This window comes from Anolis sagrei, chromosome 6 (genome assembly GCF_037176765.1).
Source record: "Anolis sagrei isolate rAnoSag1 chromosome 6, rAnoSag1.mat, whole genome shotgun sequence".
Classification (NCBI taxonomy): domain Eukaryota; kingdom Metazoa; phylum Chordata; class Lepidosauria; order Squamata; family Dactyloidae; genus Anolis; species Anolis sagrei.
The window spans coordinates 119,173,164-119,190,462 of record NC_090026.1 but is presented as its reverse complement, the minus strand read 5'-3'; the positions used below and the strand labels follow the sequence as shown (position 1 = coordinate 119,190,462).

General features: G+C 39.2%; 1 protein-coding gene across 2 annotated transcripts in view; it reads left to right on the top strand.

Annotated features, from left to right (window-relative positions):
- The first annotated feature begins 1,723 nt into the window (after positions 1–1,723).
- UBE3C (ubiquitin protein ligase E3C) overlaps positions 1,724–17,299 on the top strand; it is a 58,513-nt gene continuing 42,937 nt past the window's right edge. For both annotated transcript variants that reach the window (XM_060782579.2, XM_060782578.2), the window contains exons 1-7: positions 1,724–2,063; positions 11,401–11,454; positions 13,249–13,323; positions 14,049–14,195; positions 15,132–15,247; positions 15,922–16,079; positions 16,715–16,868. In XM_060782579.2, coding sequence (XP_060638562.1) covers positions 1,998–2,063; positions 11,401–11,454; positions 13,249–13,323; positions 14,049–14,195; positions 15,132–15,247; positions 15,922–16,079; positions 16,715–16,868 — 770 coding nt within the window. In that variant the 5' untranslated portion in view covers positions 1,724–1,997. The remainder of the gene's footprint in view (positions 2,064–11,400; positions 11,455–13,248; positions 13,324–14,048; positions 14,196–15,131; positions 15,248–15,921; positions 16,080–16,714; positions 16,869–17,299) is intronic.

The following is a 17,299-nucleotide window of genomic DNA, read 5'->3' as shown; positions in this document are numbered from 1 at the left end:
TAATATATGTTAGTTCTTTCTGCTTGTGGGCAACCAGTATTTCTTGTTGTTTCTTTGTCAGTGTTGATGTGGAGAGTATCTGGTTTGCCCACCCTGGAACATGCAACATATCATAGTCCTTCTTTAAGGGTCCCTTTCAAATCTAGGATACTATATCTCTCTGTGTGTGAATCATATCTATCTATCTATTTATCTATCTCTCTTATATCTATGGCTGGATGGCTCTTTGTCAGGAGGACTTTGATTACATTTTCGTGCCCTGATGAAGGGAGTTGGATTGGATGGCCTTAAGTATTTTCTGTTGCTCATGAGGGGCTCTGTGTGGGATGTTTGCCCCGATTCTGTTGTCCGTGGGGTTCACAATGCTCTTTGATTGTAGGTGAACTGTGAATCCCAGTGACTACAACTCCCAAATGTCAAGGTCTATTTTCCCCAAACTCCAAGTTCAAATTTGGGCGTATTGAGTGCGTGTGCCAAGTTTGGTCCAGATCCATCATTGCTTCAGTCCACAGTGCTCTCTGGATGTAGGTGAACTACAACTCCCAAACTCAAGGTCAATGCCCACCAAACCCTTCCAATATTTTCTGTTGGTCATGGAAGTCCTGTATGCCATGTTTGGTTGAATTCCATCATTGGTGGAGTTCAGAATGCTCTTTGATTGTAGGTGAACTATAAATCCCAGTAAGTACAAATCCCAAATGTCAAGGTCTATTTCCCTTAAACTCCATCTGTGTTCATATTTGGGCATATGGAATCTTTTGTATCAAGTTTGGTCCAGATTCATCATTGTTTGAGTCCACAGCAACTGCTTTGTGAGACGGTGGTCAGGCATCCGGACAACGTGGCTGGTTCAGCGGAGTTGATGGTGGAGGACCATCGCTTCAATGCTGGTGGTTTTTGCTTCTTCCAGCACACTGACGTTTGTCCGCCTGTCTTCCCAAGAGATTTGCAGGATTTTCCGGAGGCAGCGCTGATGGAATCGTTCGAGGAGTTGCATGTGACGTCTGTAGACAGTCCACGTCTCACAGGCATATAGCAGCGTTGGGAGGACAATAGCTTTATAGACTAGCACCTTGGTATCCCTACGGATGTCCCGGCCCTCAAACACTCTCTGCTTCATTCTGGAAAATGCTGCACTTGCAGAGCTCAGGCGGTGTTGTATTTCGGCGTCAATGTTGACTTTGGTGGAGAGGTGGCTGCCAAGGTAGCGGAAATGGTCAACATTTTCTAATGTGACATCATTAAGCTGTATCTCTGGCATTGGAGAGGGGATGGTTGGTGACTGCTGGTGACTTTGGTTTTCTCGATGTTCAGTGACAGGCCAAGCTTCGTGTATGCTTCTGTGAAGGTGTTTAGAGTGGCTTGTAGATCTTCTTCTGAATGCGCACAGATGACATTGTCATCAGCATACTGGAGTTCTATAACAGATGTTGTTGTAACTTTGGTTTTGGATTTCAGTCTGCTGAGGTTAAAGAGCTTGCCATCTGTCCGATAGATGATTTCCACTCCGGTGGGAAGCTTCCCATCAACAAGGGAAGCTTCCCGTCAGCAAGGAAATCTCTCCATTGTAGAATGCATACAGAAGTGGCTTCTAATGGCAGAACACCTGGAGGGAGGGCCCGAGTTGGCCTATGCCTGGTTTTACCTCAGAGAGGCAGGCAGGCAGGCGCGCGCCCCGAATCGGCGTACGCGCATGCGCGGCCCTCGGGAGCGCGCGGAAGGGGAGGGGGCAAAGCTCAGCTGCAGACGGCGGCCATTTTCTTCCAGGAACCGGCTGGTGTTGTGATCCTTCTCTTCCTTCCCGCTTCTCTCGCTGCCAAGGGAGGCCTTCCGAGCCACTCCTTCCCTATTCCGGGGCCGGGGGAAGGGAAGGGGAGGCGGGGGAGGAGATTACACGACAGGCAGGCCGGGCTTTGGGCCTGGGACGGACCATGAAGGCCTGGGCCGCCGCTCTCTCGCTCTGCACGGGAGGAGGATAGGCCAGGCCGCGCCTCGCCATGTTCAGCTTCGAGGGGGAGTTCAAAACCAGGCCCAAGGTGTCCCTCGGAGGGGCCAGTAAGAAGGTAAGCCCTGGACCCCCGGGCTGCCTGCCTGCCTGCCCTTCTCTGCTTCTCATACAGGCTTGGGCCCTCCCTCCAGGTGTCATGGGTATATCTACATGGCCGCAATCACTGGGTGGCTGTGAGTTTTCCATTCTGTATGGCCATGTTCAGAAGCATTCTCTCCTGACGTTTCTTCCACATCTATGGCAGGCATCCTCAGAGGTTGTGAGGTCTGTTGTAAACTAGGCAAGTGAGGTTTATACATCTGTGGAATTTCCAGAAAGAAGTATTGTCTGTTTGAAGTGTGAATGTTGCAATTGGCCACCTTGATTAGCATTGAATGGCCTTGCAGATTCAAAGACTTCTTGCTTCCTGCCTGGGGGAATCCTTTGTTGGGAGGTGTTAGCCTCAAACAGACAAGAGTTCTTTCTCCCACTCTGGACATTCCACAGATATATAAATCACACTTACCTGGTTTCTAACAGATCTCACTACCCCTGCGGACGCCTGCCATAGATGTGGGCAAAACATCAGGAGAGAATGCTTCTGGAACCTTGGCCATAGAGACCGAAAAACTCCCCAGAGGCTGTGAGGTCTGTTGGAAACTAAGCAAGTGAGGCTTATATGTCTGGAATGTCCAGGGTGACGTACCCATCTATTCCGCTTTGGTTAGACCATACCTGGAATATTGTGCCCAATTCTGGGCATCACAATTGAAGACAGGTATTGAGAAGCTGAAATGTGTCCAGAGGAAGGCGACTAAAATGATCAAGGGTTTGGAGAACAAGCCCTATGAGGAGCGGCTTAAGGAGCTGGGCATGTTTAGCCTGAAGAAGAGAAGGCTGAGAGGAAATATGATAGCCCAGGGGAGTGGCGGAATATAAGTCCAAATAATAAATAAATAAATAATAAATATAAATATGTAATAGGAAGTCACAGGGAGGAGGGAGCAAGCTTGTTTTCTGCTTCCCTGGAGACTAGGACGCAGAGCAATGGCTTCAAACTACAAGAAAGGAGATTCCATCTGAACATGAGGAAGAACTTCCTGACTGTGAGAGCAGTTCAGCAGTGGAACTCTCTGCCCCGGAGTGTGTTGGAGGCTCCCTCTTTGGAAACTTTTAAACAGAGGCTGGATGGCCATCTATCAGGGGTGCTTTGAATGCAATATTCTGGCTTCTTGGTAGTGGGTTGGACTGGATGGCCCATGAGGTCTCTTCCAACTCTATGATTCTTCCACATCTATGGCAAGCATCCCCAGAGACTGTGAGGCCTGTTGGAAACTAAGCAAGCGAGTCTTATATATCTGTGGAATGTCCAGAGTGGGGGAAAGAACTCTTGTCTGCTAGAGGTACGTGTGAATGTTGCAATTTGCCACCCAGCACCCCTCCACACCCCTATATCCCAGAATATCAAGGCAGAAAATCCCACAATATCTGCATTGAACTCGGTTGTCTGAGTCCACACACAGATAATGTAGGGTCCTTCCACACAGCCCTGTATCCCAGAATATCAAGGCAGAAAATCCCACAATATCTGCATTGAACTAGGTTATCTGTGTCCACACTCAGATAATGTAGAGGCCATTCCACACAGCCCTATATCCCAGAATATCAAGGCAGAAAATCCCATATTATCTGAGTGTGGACAGATAACCCAGCTCAAAGTAGATTTTTGTGTCTTTCAGCCTTGATATTTTGGGATATAGAGCTGTATGGAAGGACCCCTTGATTAGCATTCGATGGCTTGCGCTTTCAAGGCCTGGCTGGTTGCAGCCTGGGGGAATCCTTTGTTGGGAGGAGTTAGTTGGCCCTGATTGATTCTTGTCTGGAATTCCCCTGCTCTTTGAGTCTTGTTCTTTATTTACTATTCTGATTTTAGAGTTTTTAAATACTGGGACAATAGAGTCTCACTTATCCAACCTTCACTCATCCAACGTTCTGTATTATCCAACACAGCCTGCCTCCCGCCAGGATCCACAGCTGTTTCAGCACATTGGGAAACTAGAAATTGTATTCTGCAGTTTGACTCTCACAGGCCAGCCAGGATCTGGATCCATTTCCTCAGGAATCTTCTCTGACACAAAGTGGTAGTACATGCTGTTCAACATACAGTAGAGTCTCACTTATCCAACCTTTGCTCATCCAATGTTCTGTATTATACAACTGCAGTCTGCCTCTACCTGGATCCACTGCTGTTTCAATACATGTTTTGGTGCTAAATTTGTAAATACAGTAATTACTACATAACCTAAAAACTTGGCTGTTCCGATGTGCCTTCGCAGATTAGGAATCCCCATCCCAAGTCCTAGATGCACTTTAGCACAACTAATGTTGCTGCACACCGCACTTAATCCCACGTTCCTCCTGCCATCTCAGCACTTTTAACCCTGTACCCCATTGCGCTGGCCGAACCAGTTTTAATAGTGTCTTGATGTATTGTCATTGTGGTTATTTTGCTTAATTGTTTGATTTGCTTGTTTATTGTTGTGTTATGTTTTCTATTGTATTGTGTTTTGTGGCTTCGGCCCGTGTAAGCCGCATCGAGTCCTGCGGGAGATGCTAGCGGGGTACAAATAAAGTTAATAATAATAATAATAATAATAATAATAATGTTACTGTGTATTGAACTGCCTTTTCTGTCATTTATTATAAAACATGATGTTTTGGTGTGTAATTTGTAAAATCATAACTTAGTGTAACGTTTAATAGGCTTTTCCTTAATCCCTCCTTATTATCCAACATTTTTGCTGATCCAATGTTCTGCCGGCCCATTTATGTTGGATAAGCGGGATTCTACTGTAGTCTACCTAGGGACCACCAAACATAGCATTGCCCAAACATGAATCAAGGAACATGAAAGGCACTGCAGATTAATTAAACCAGAGAAACCAACCATAGCAGAGCACCTGATGAACCTACCAGGACGCATCATATTATCAGAGAACACAGAAATGCTGGACCACTCAAACAACCACCATGTCAGACTACACAGAAGCCACTGAAATCCATAAGCATGTGGACAATTTTGACAGAAAGGAGGAAACCATGAAAATGAACAAAATCTGGCTACCAGTATTAAAAAAACTCTAAAATCAGAACAAATAAATAACAAGACTCAAAAACTAGCCAGGCCTTGAAACTTCAGGCCATTAAATGCTAATCAAGGTGTCAAATTGCAACATTCACACATACCTCTAGCAGACGAGTTCTTTGTTCCACCCTGGACATTCCACAGATATATAAGCCTCACTTACTTAGTTTCCAACCGACCCCTCAACCTCTGATGATGCCTGCTATAGAGGTGGACAAAATGTCAGGAGAGAATGCTTCTGGATCATGGTGATAAAGCTGAGAAAACTCACAGCAACCCACTATATCTACACTGTGTAGCATTAATGCAATTTGACAGCATCTTAACTGCTATAGCTCACTGCTATGGAGTCCTGGGATCTGATCTTTGGTGAGACACCAGTACTCTGTGGCAGGGAAAACTAAACACCTTGTCACTATTCCATAGCATTGAGTCGCCGCTGTTAAACGTGGTGCCCAACTGCATTCGTTCAACTGTGTAGATGCAGCCTATGACTGGAGACCATGGTTCAAATCCCTACTCAGTCATAGAAACACACTGGATGACTTTGGGTGAGTCACACTCTCTCAGCTTCAGAGGAAAGCAATGGCAAGCCACTTCTGAACAAATCTTGCAAAAAAAGCAAGATTTGATTCTCTTAGAGATGAAGAGAAACTTCTACCAGACTTCTGATTGGATAGTATAAATGCACTCAGAATTGTTAGGTCACATAATAATGATAACTTTATTCTTATATCCTGCCTCCATCTCCCCGAAGAGACTCAGGGAAGCTTACATGGGGACAAGCCGAATATAAACAAAGGTTACAACTAACACAATTAAAATACATAATAGTAAAATATATTAAAGCAGTAAAACCAAATGAAATGACAACATCATGAAACATAAACCAGACATCAAACAACCAGTAGCTGAAAAAGTGGGCGTATGCAGATTTGAGACTAATAGGGCAGGACAAGGGCTTGTGCAAATTCAAAACTGTAGAGCCGGGACTGGGGATAAAGTGCTGGAAATCCAACCAAAAGATTAGGGCTAGGTAGACTTAATCAGTAGCTAAACTATTATTCAAAAGCACATTGAAACATCCAAGTCAATGGGAACAGTAAGCCATTTAACAACTTTGGTCATACAATCTATACACACATTTGTGAACCTTTGGGTTGTTTTGATGTAGTAATTTGGATGTTTTATGATTAAGTTCTATGTTCATTATAATTTTCAATTGATTATGTTTTATTTAAATTATAGTTGTTATGCTTAAATTGCTCTTTATGTGGGGCTATCTTGGATTTTTATATTTGTATTCACTGTTAGTGAGGCATTGAATCTTTGCTTTTTTATTTGTTGGAATCCGCCCTGAGTCCCCCAGGGGAGATAGGGCAGAATATAAATAAAGTTATTTATTTATTTAGGATATTTAACCCGCCTTTCTCAGCTATACGGCGACTCAAGGCGGGTTACAGATTGGCACAATTCGATGTCAGGCATTCATAAAAGTGCCATTAAAAACAATCAACATTACAATATAAAACATAAATAAAAACCGTTAGAGCATATAATCATCGGTATCGTCTTGTTAAAAATGTTATCCAGTAACATAGTCTGGCCATTCCATGTTTATCATTTATAATTCCGTGTTATCTATTCCGTTTCATTCTCAAAAGCTTGCTCAAAGAGCCAGGTCTTTACTTTTTTTTCAGAAAGTCAGGAGGGAGGGGGCTGATCTAATATCCCTGGGGAGGGAGTTCCATAGCTTTGGGGACACCACTGAGAAGGTCCTGTCCTTCATCTCTGCCAATTGCACTTCCGAGGCAGGCAGGATCGATAGCAGGGCCTCCACAGAATGGTGGTTTTGGCTTTTCAAGGAAGTAAGATGTCAGTAAAATGGTGATCACTTGATTAGGGTAATTAGTTCTTTGTCACCTTTGTCCTGACAGCTGTTGAAACTTACTTAGGTAAATAGAATATGTTTTTAAGTACCACTTTTATTTAAGTATTTTAAGTACCACTATTATTATTATTATTATTATTATTATTATTATTATAAAACACACTGATAGGGGTTCCATCGTCACAGTAGAATTAATGCAGGTCAATTTTGTGGAATTCCAGGAATTGTACTTTGGTGAGATCCCAGCACTCTTTGGCAGAGAAGGCTAAAGGCTTTGTAAAACTGCAGCTTCCAAGATTCCATAGCTTTGAGCCATAGCAGCAATCTTTGTTGATTTTACAGTATCGATCAGGCATGGGCAAACACTGACCCTCCAGGTGTTTTGGACTTCAACTCCCACAATTCCTAACAGCCGGTGCCCAGGCCATTTAGTCTATCCTAGATGTTCCAGTAGGAGGACAAATCTTTCTTTCTGGAATATCTGGGTAATGATGACTGTGGACAGGTGTATTGTGTCCATGATTTCTCAGAGGTACACCATCAGGACCATGCAGGTTTCCTGGAGCAAGTTTCTGCCCACTCCAGTGCCACAAAGTAGCTAAAAGAAAGACATAAACCTCCAAGCAATGTCTCCATTGCAAGGCAATAAATGTTCATCAGAACATTATTTTACGTGTTTACTCTTCTTTGCAATTCAGATAAATGAACATGCTTTTTGTCCTTTTGAGGCTGAGGGCTTGGGCATATGCCAAATTATGTGAATCCCTCCTCTCACTAATCCAATGAATGCTTACTGTGAATGTGCATTCTAAGTTATTGTGAAGAGTTGAAGAGTACCTACATTTGCTACCTGATAAAGTTGATAGGAAAGAGAGTTCAACACATTTAAGAATTACAGATCAGGTTTTCTAATTCAGACTCTGGAAATCCCAGACTAGGTTAGCTAGAGATACACTTATCTCATTTTAAAAGGGGGAATTCTTTTTAGTGCTGTTGCAGTACAAGATAGTCCCTGTATGCAAGGGAACATAAGCAATTGTAAATTGTATTTGCTGTAATCTGGATTTATTTTTTTAAAGACTTATGACTCAGCAGTAGCATAACTGAACCTTGGCTTCATGTCAAATATCCTTTTTACACCCAGTTCACTTCCTTGCTTCAGACAAGTCACTAGTTTCAGTTTATTGTCTATACAATGGGAGTAATAACTTTGTATCTCTCACAAAGTTATACAAATCCAGTCTTTCTTTACCTGCTTATGTTATGAATTCCTGTGTCTTTACATATGATTATCAATTAGGATGATTTTAAACTAAAAATACAATCTGGATTAAATTGTTCAAATAACCAGAGTTTTAATGAAATCATTGTACACCTAATTTATATTAAATTTATGCTATTATATTTTTTGTATGCTTTTTCTTCTACAGTATAAAATATTTAGTATGAAAAATTGTCTTTTAAGGGACATATTGCTGCATCATCCACATTGGTATGCATTGCTGCATTAACCATATTTTTTGTGAATCAGGTGTGCACTAGAAATATATAGAGTACTATAAGTGTAGTTATTCAGATGAATTATGGAGGTACTTTCTTTTTCTTATGACACATTTCTGATAGCTAAAAGCCATTCGTGCTCATTAGATCACATATGTTATATTACATTGTTTTGTGCCTGAAGAAAGAATAAATCTTGATATATAAGAATGGCAATTGACAGGGCATAGCTTGCCCTCTAGGATTACATTGTAGGTGCTTTACATCATTTGACATCAGATTACAAACAGTAATAATACCTTAGAGGCAGTACTTCTTTACTCAAAAAATAGGTGATGAGTGCATATTTCCCACAATAGTTTTGAAACCATGGGGTTTTGGACAATAATGATGTAATGAAAAAGAGTGAAAAGATGTCAGGCTCTGTATATACAGAGTTTTCTATTCCTCCTTGTATTCTTACAATAACTCTATGAGGGGTTTGAATGTTTGTGAGATACAGATTTACTCAACATTTTCTGATGAGCTGAGTTGATGACTTGATCCAGATTCTTTCCAATTTTAACATCCACTGGATTAAGGGGCCTCATTTGATGCAGTTTTATGGCCAAAATTTATTTCTTGCTTAAGTTACTATTAGGAAATGTGAAGGCTTGAATTTAGTTTGGAAAACTAGAAGGTTTAGCTGTATTCTGCAGTTTCACTCTCACAGGCCAGCCAGGAAATATTTTCTTGGATCCATTTCCTCTGGAATCTTCTCTGACACAAAGTGGTAGTACCTGCTGTTTAACATATACATACAACTGGCGGGAGGTTATCGGATCAGGGAATAGGGATCCAGCCTATGCTAGATGGGGGTCACATTTTCCCTGAAAACACAGGTTCACAGTTTGGGGGCTCCTCTTGGACTTGGCACTGAAACCGGTAGCAGCAGTGGCCAGGAAGGCCTTTGCACAATTAAAACTTGTGCGACAACTGTGCCCATTCCTTGAGAAGCCAGATCTGGCCACAGTGGTCTGTTCCTTAGTTACATCCTGTCTGGATTATTGTAACATGCTCTACGTGGGGCTACCCCTGAAGAGTGCTCAGAAACTTCAGCTGGTCCAAACAGCAGAAGCCAGGTTGCTCACTGGGGCTGCTACAGGGAGCAGACAACCCCCCAGTTAAAGCAGCTCCATCAGCTGCCAGTGTTACTGGGCACAATTCAAAGTGCTGGTTGTGACCTTTAAAGACCCAACTTCATCCACTTATACAAACCTGCCCAGGCCCTGGGATCTTTAGGAGAGGCCCTTCTCTCAGTCTCACCTCCATCTCAAGCTCAGTTGATGGGAAGGAGAGAGAGGGCCTTTTTGGTGTCTGCCTCTCTGCTCTGGAACTCTCTGCCCAGGGAAACCAGAATGTTCCCCTTCTTGCCGTCCTTCAGGCGGCAGAGTAAAACCTTTTTATTTAGGCAGGCTTTTAAAGAAGAAGGTTTTTAAGATTGTCAAGGGCTGCTGTGATTTTATCTGCTTTTAATGATATTTAATATTGTTTTAATACTTGTACATTTTAAGTTGTATTGCATTGCTTTTAGTCGTGAGCTGCTTTTAGTCTACATATGGAGAGAGAAAGCAGGATATAAATATACATAATAATAATAATGGTTTTATTTGGAGGAAGATAGATGTTTGGGCTGTGTAATGACCAAAACCTTTAGATTGCAACCTCAGTTGTATTTTCAGAACTCTGTGGACTTGATGGCTCCCCACAAGCATGAAATACCCAGCAGCTTCTATTAGAAATGGGGAAACTGTGACTTATTTCCCTTATCTCTTGGTAGGGCCTGCTGGACCATGATTGTTTCTGCCAAAGGAAATAGGCATCAAGCTGGGAATGTCTTGTGGAATTGGACCATAAAGTCACACTGTAGCCGTAGAGAAAACATTTTCTGTAGGCATTGCAAGGTCCTCCTAGTAACACTATGGTATCCAAAACTCTTCATGTATATCTGGAACTGCATTCAACAAACTTGCATAATAAGTGGGCCTACTGTATTTTACAATATGCTTGCACAGTGGAAATACTTTTGTTGCCATGGCTTAAATCCAGTGGTTAGTGCCAGTTAGAGCAGTTCTGCTGAATTGATTACTGACTCAACCTTTGCATAAATTCAGTATGTTCTATTTAGTACTAATTAGATTTAGGTTCTTATGACTTCTTTATATATGTCTGTTTGATTGGTTCAACAAAAGTATTAACAACATTATCAATTTCAGAGATTTCTGACCTTGAGAAGAACTAGAATTCCTATTTTAACGGCTATCATGTTTTTCACCATAAAAGTGATGTCATTTATTCTTATGGACTTTTAAAGTAATTGAATGTGTCAATCAACATCAGGGCTGTTTAAACAAACTGAGATGACTTTAAAAAATGGCAACAAAACAATCTTAAACTTGTATTGTCGAAGGCTTTCATGGCCAGAATCACTGGGTTGTTGTAGGTTTTTTCGGGCTATATGGCCATGTTCTAGAGGCATTCTCTCCTGACATTTCGCCTGCATCTATGGCAAGCATCCTCAGAGGTAGTGAGGTCCTCACTATCTCTGAGGATGCTTGCCATAGATGCAAGCGAAACGTCAGGAGAGAATGCCTCTAGAACATGGCCATATAGCCCGAAAAAAACCTACAAAAACCCAATCTTATACTTGTAATAGAGAATATGAGAAGGTAGAACAGGCAGGTATTTAATGGATCCATCAGTTCGATTGTTTTGAAACCAAGCATATAAAGAGAGAAAAAAAGCATGTAATGACTATAAAAATTATTTTGAGAAAAAAAGATGTAACTATTTCAATATATAACTTCAAATACAACGTTAAATTGTGTTTTGTTTCAGGAGGAAAAGGCATCTCTTTTGCATCGTACACAGGAGGAGAGACGGAAGCGAGAGGTATGGTATAAGTAGAGCTTTATAGAGTAGATGTTGCCAATTGACATTAATTCTGTATGAGAAAAATTAAAATAAGAAGCTTGCCTTAACGGAATTGCAGTGAAAAAGCAAACAAAGCATCTGAAGCTAATAGGAGCTCATGGTTTTAGATCCTGGTTAAACTAAAAATATGGCTAGTATTAACCGTGGGAAAGTTAATGGTGACATTTCACATAATCATAACTTGGCTGCCTACATATAGCTCACTATAGCTTTATGGTAGTAGCTCTTAAACATCTCAGATGCCAGTGTCTGAATACAAAGCATGTGTTCTGTTGTTAAAGTACAGATGTTTAGTCTACTTTAGCTCAGGGAAACTACTGTGATCTAGAAAGTTATAAAAAATTGCTGGTTTATTTTATCAACCTGATGTCTTATAGTAGGGGTTCTTTAGTTAATGTGATTTTGAATGCTTCAATTTTTTCTGTAATCCTGATTTACCATGAGAGAAATTAATTACATCCGTGATTCATGCAATTTGCTTACTAGGGTAGTGCGTGCCGTTTTAATATTTTTGAGAATTTGTTGAATTATGCTTTGTTGCAATTTACATCAGATACATTTTAACCTATACATGTATTTACTCGTGTATTCAGTGACTGATTTTTTCATGTTTACTTACACTTTATGAACATTGTAACTCCAACTTTAACTTGGCATTGTTACTTAATTAAATATAACTATGGGTTTTCTTTGTGTATTAGACCTAAGCAACAATGACTAGCAAATAATTGCTGGCTGGGTAACTTACAAGGCTGTGATACAGAAGAAGTGTCCCATGAATATAGTACTGTATGTGTGTAGGAATGTATTCTTTTACATAGATACATTTTTGAAGAGGCAGCAACACTGTCAGGCTACAAACAATTGCAGATATGGGTCAGTTGCAGTATAGGTCACTAATTATCCCTTATCCAATATTGGATAAAACATACGCCCAATGAACAAAAGATAACTGTTGTCTGTTGTCATTCAGATGTGTAATACGGAAAATGAATAATTACTTCTGAGATCATTGTGGACTTTCTTTTTTAAAATAACAATCCAAACTGACTGGCAGATCTCTGTATTGGGAGTCCGCTTCATTCATTCGGTTTCTTTTCTCATTTTCTGCCGGATGGTTTTTTATTCCGTCCCTTTTCTCTCTTATTTGCAACTCTTTCCTTCATGTAACTCTCTTAATGGAATTTATTCTTGAAACAACTTAAATATTGGAGGCATATCTAACTAATTAGGCAATTTAGAATTATGTCTTACTTTTCCAAAAGAACAAGAAGAACATTTCCAAGTATGATAAATTCTGCAGGAAATTACAGATCACATTTTTGTCTCTGAATATACATATAATGAAAAAAGCCCTTATATAATGGCAGGATAGAGTGATAGTGTAATATCTAAGGAAGTTATCTGCTTCTAGCAAGATTATGCATTTGATATAGCACAGAGAACCTTGTGGATACAATAGAAATTTTATATGTAATTAAATGTTTCCTGGTGTGTGAGTGTGGCTTTATTTCAGCTTTTGCTCTAACTAGCTAATACATACTATTGACTAAGTAGGTCTTTTGGAAGCCCCACACCTGGTCTGCCACAAAACTTACCAGCAGTGTTCTTGGCAGTGTTAACAATAAATTAATAATTAAATAAATAATATTGCTTTATTTATTCAATCGATTCAGCAATAGCTCTCTCATATTTTGTACTGTTAACTACAATGCAGCAAATTTTATTTTGACCTTTGCCTTGTCTCCTTAGGAAGAAAGGAGAAGACTGAAAAACGCGATAATCATCCAATCTTTTGTTCGAGGGTACAGGGACAGAAAACACCAAGTAGGCACTTTTTGCATGATTGACTTTTCTTAATTGCTTTTGAATGTGGATTACAATAAGATCAGCCTAACAGTTGGTGATACCACTATTCCAGCCTTCCTTCCACTGGCAGGACATTGGATCAGATCCAACATTTGCTCTCAGTGCACAGAGAATAAATTGAGCTTTGAGGCATATTGCAGTGGATGTTATTGCTATTTAGCGGAATAAGGAGAAAATATGTAGCAGCCATATGGCAGTCTGTGAAAGAAGTCACACATCAAACACTCTGTCTCTTCTTGAGTAGACTCTTGTTCTGTGGACTGGCAGGATAAGGCACAGTTTTGGGCAGGAAAATCATAGTTTCAGATTCCATTTATATTATTATTATATTATTAAATCTTATTATTAAAGACTTGTTCTGGGTGGCAATACAAGAAGACCCTGTTATATTGAAAACATGACAGCAAGTTGAAAAATAAAAATACAGTAACTAAGATTCACAATAGTCTCCTAGTCAGCGTTATATGCATACATATCAAACTATGCCCAATGTTTTGCATCTCTTGGTCTTATATATATTACTCCTTGGATTTGTTGCTTTGCTTTGGATCATGATTTTAGGAAGAGGCTTTATGAGTACTTGATGTATATGGGGGCACAAACATCCAAAAACAAAGCTGGTCTGTATGAAAATGTATGCATTTAATTTTGAGCATTTATTTGGTTTTGTTCTTTATTTTAAGTATGCCATTCAGAGGAGCGAATTTGATCGCTATGCTAATTTAACACAATCTGGAGGAAGTTTCTCCACTGCCAATGGATCAAATCTAACTCTTCTAGTTCGTCAGCTTCTATTTTTCTATAGGCACAATGAGGATTCTAAACGTTTGGTAAGTAATGGGATTTATTAAGATGTTATTGAAGTCTCCTCGATACTTTTATTATTTTAATTCTTAACTGCTAAAGTTAACCATGTGTACAGCATACAATGTTTGCACAAAGTCCAGTATTACACAAAGGTACCTCTTGTTGTACGAAGTAGCTTTTAAATAAGAAGTTGATTTTCCTATATGCAAATGTATTTTGAAGGGTGGTATGTTAGACAGTGACTTGATTCATGATGGAATCAAATTGACTACTGGTCATTCCTTCCTTCCTTCATGCACACTCATGGTTTTCCTCTACCTCTTGCTGGTTTAGTCAGATTGTTTTTGACATAACTAAATTGATCTGTCATTACCCAACTATAGTTTGCACAATTTAGTTCTTCCTTCTGAATCAAGAAGCAACGGAGGGAATTGTAGAGTGTCCAAAGAGGATGTCTAAGTTGGGTCCCAGAAGCCAGATCATTATTAGATAATCTGAGACAGTAATATTTCTTTGTGAAGTGGATCCTATTGCAAATCAAGCATTTCTTATTCTTTCCTGAAGGGCTTGGACTAGTTGCTTGTTTATTCCAAAGATGTTTGCAGACCAGGGTGTAGAGTAAACTGGAAATCTCTTGCTACAAATTACTGATGCGCGTGTTCATTTCTTATATATGTGGAAAAGGTTTTATTATTTTCCCTTTTATTTTTGAAGCTAAGCTTACTTTCCGAACAGATTTCTTTAGCATTTGCCTGCAAATGGATAGATAATGATTGTTTGAATGAAAGTGGAGATCTCTCAGTTGCATTGGCAACTTGTTTAACATGTTGCAAAGAGAGTGGGGGAAGCAGGTTTTGTCTTTATTTTTTTTTCTATAGATTTAGCATTAAGGTTGCAAAAGGCAGGGATATTTATAAATCATTTTAAAACTTGTGTCTGATATTTCTCCTTCCTTGCAGATATGGATATGCCAGAACTTGATTAAACAAAATGCTCAGTTTGTGAAGCAGCTTGATGGCCCTGACAAACTTACATGCCTATTCCAGATAAAAAGACTGCTGGGCTTATGCTGCAGGTAAAGCACAAAATAGGAAACAAAAAGAAAATCAGTTTACTATGATGGGTTTACTTAAGATCTATAGATGCACATTTGCAGCCAGGGCAGTTCTTAAAGTCTTACTCAGTTTGGTAGAACCAGCCAGAGTTGGCATTCAATTGGGTTACCTTTGAGAACTCACGGCATGCAGAGTTGGGACAATGGGAGGGGTATTACTAATCACTTATCATGTAAAGAGTGTCATGTTATTTTAGAAAATACACTTAGAATATGAAATAGTTTGAAATTGTGCAAAATGACCTCTAAATAAAACAATGATTAGGAGAAAGAAATCTTCTTTGTTATGTTGAATCTCACAGTGTAACAAAATAAGTTATTTTTAAAGGCAATGTTATTCTCCTGTTACTTGAAAACCATAGCATGTTGTTGGTAACATCAGTTGTGAAGTGTTAACTTCATGCTGCCCGTATCCTATAAAATGTGGGTACTAATGTATCTGAAAGTAAGATAACACCTATGTTTCACTTGTACATATTAACTCTATGATTAGTGGTCATTTTCTTTTACATTTTCTTTACCATCCTGAAGTCTGAAAGTTAATTTTGCTGCTTGTAAGTTAGAATTACATTTCTTGTTATATGGCAGAGAAAAAAGCCTCTCTACTATTTGAGTAACAATTTACATTTTGTCAGATTGCTACAGAACTGCAATGATGACAGTCTGAATGTTGCACTTCCTATGAGGATGCTTGAAGTATTTTCATCTGAGAATACCTATTTGCCTGTTTTACAAGATGTTAACAAGGTAGCATCAGTAATTGAACAAATCTTGCACTACGTGATTCAGAAAGGTTAGTGTGATGATTGCATTACAAAATGGCATGGATTGAAGTCTGAGTGTGTAACTCCAATCAGCTATATTTTTGAGCCTCATTTACAATTATCCTTATGGATATCAGTATAATATTTAAATCTAGGACAGCTTGCCATCTGTTTCTAAATATGTTGCAGCTTTATAAGACTACATGTTTTCATGATAATTGATATTTATACATTGCATAGTAAGTGTTTTAAAAGTAATTCCTTCTACATTATACATTTCTGTTTATCCCCCCCCCCCTTTTTTGTAGTTCTCTTTTGTAGATAGAGATATCTAATTATCAATACTAAGCTTGCAGTCTAAAATATAGAATTAGTCATTAAGTATGTATATTGATTGCATTGAAAGTCATTTTTCAGTTCCTGTATTTAAAGATGCATTTGACAAACTCAGACCAAAATATATTCTTTCTCATGCTGCAAGACTATTTTACTCATTGTTATAGACCAGGCATGGGCAAACTTTGGCCAGGTGTTTTGGACTTCAGTTCCTAACAGCCTGATTGCCCATGCCTGTTATAGACGAAATACCTGTGGTTCTGAAATATATTAAAATGTCTATCACTTAAGTATATGATTTAAAATAAATTAAATTTTCTCTTTTCAGGATACTATAGATCTCTTTATTTGCTAATAAATAACAAGCTTCCATCAAGTGTTGAGTATTCTGATGTATCTCGGGTTCCTATTGCAAAAATATTGTTAGAAAATGTTCTGAAGCCATTGCACTTTAATTATATCTCCTGTCCTGAAGATGCCAGGTAATACCATTATTTGCTCATTCTAGATTATTGTGTCTACTAATAATGATCATACTGCTTTAAGTAAAACAAAAACAGAATCCTCAGTAGGATTATTAGATCAGCTATTTCTAAATTTATTTATTATTGCTAAAGACCTTTAAACCATTCTCGGTGTGTTTTAGTTGTTTAACCACTTTATATTCTAATATGTATACATATGTAAATGATTTTAAATAAATTCAGTTGCATTTCCTATGAAAGTAAGGGGGTCTATGGAGATACGGATTGAAAAAAATAAATGGGAAAAATTAACTATGAATAAAGAAATCAGTGACATGTTTTTGGAAGAATGAGGGAAATATATTTTCAAAACTTGTAAATTGATTATATTGTGAATGTACTATTGGAAAACTGCTGATACTTTTTGTAAAAGAAATCTCTCTTTACCT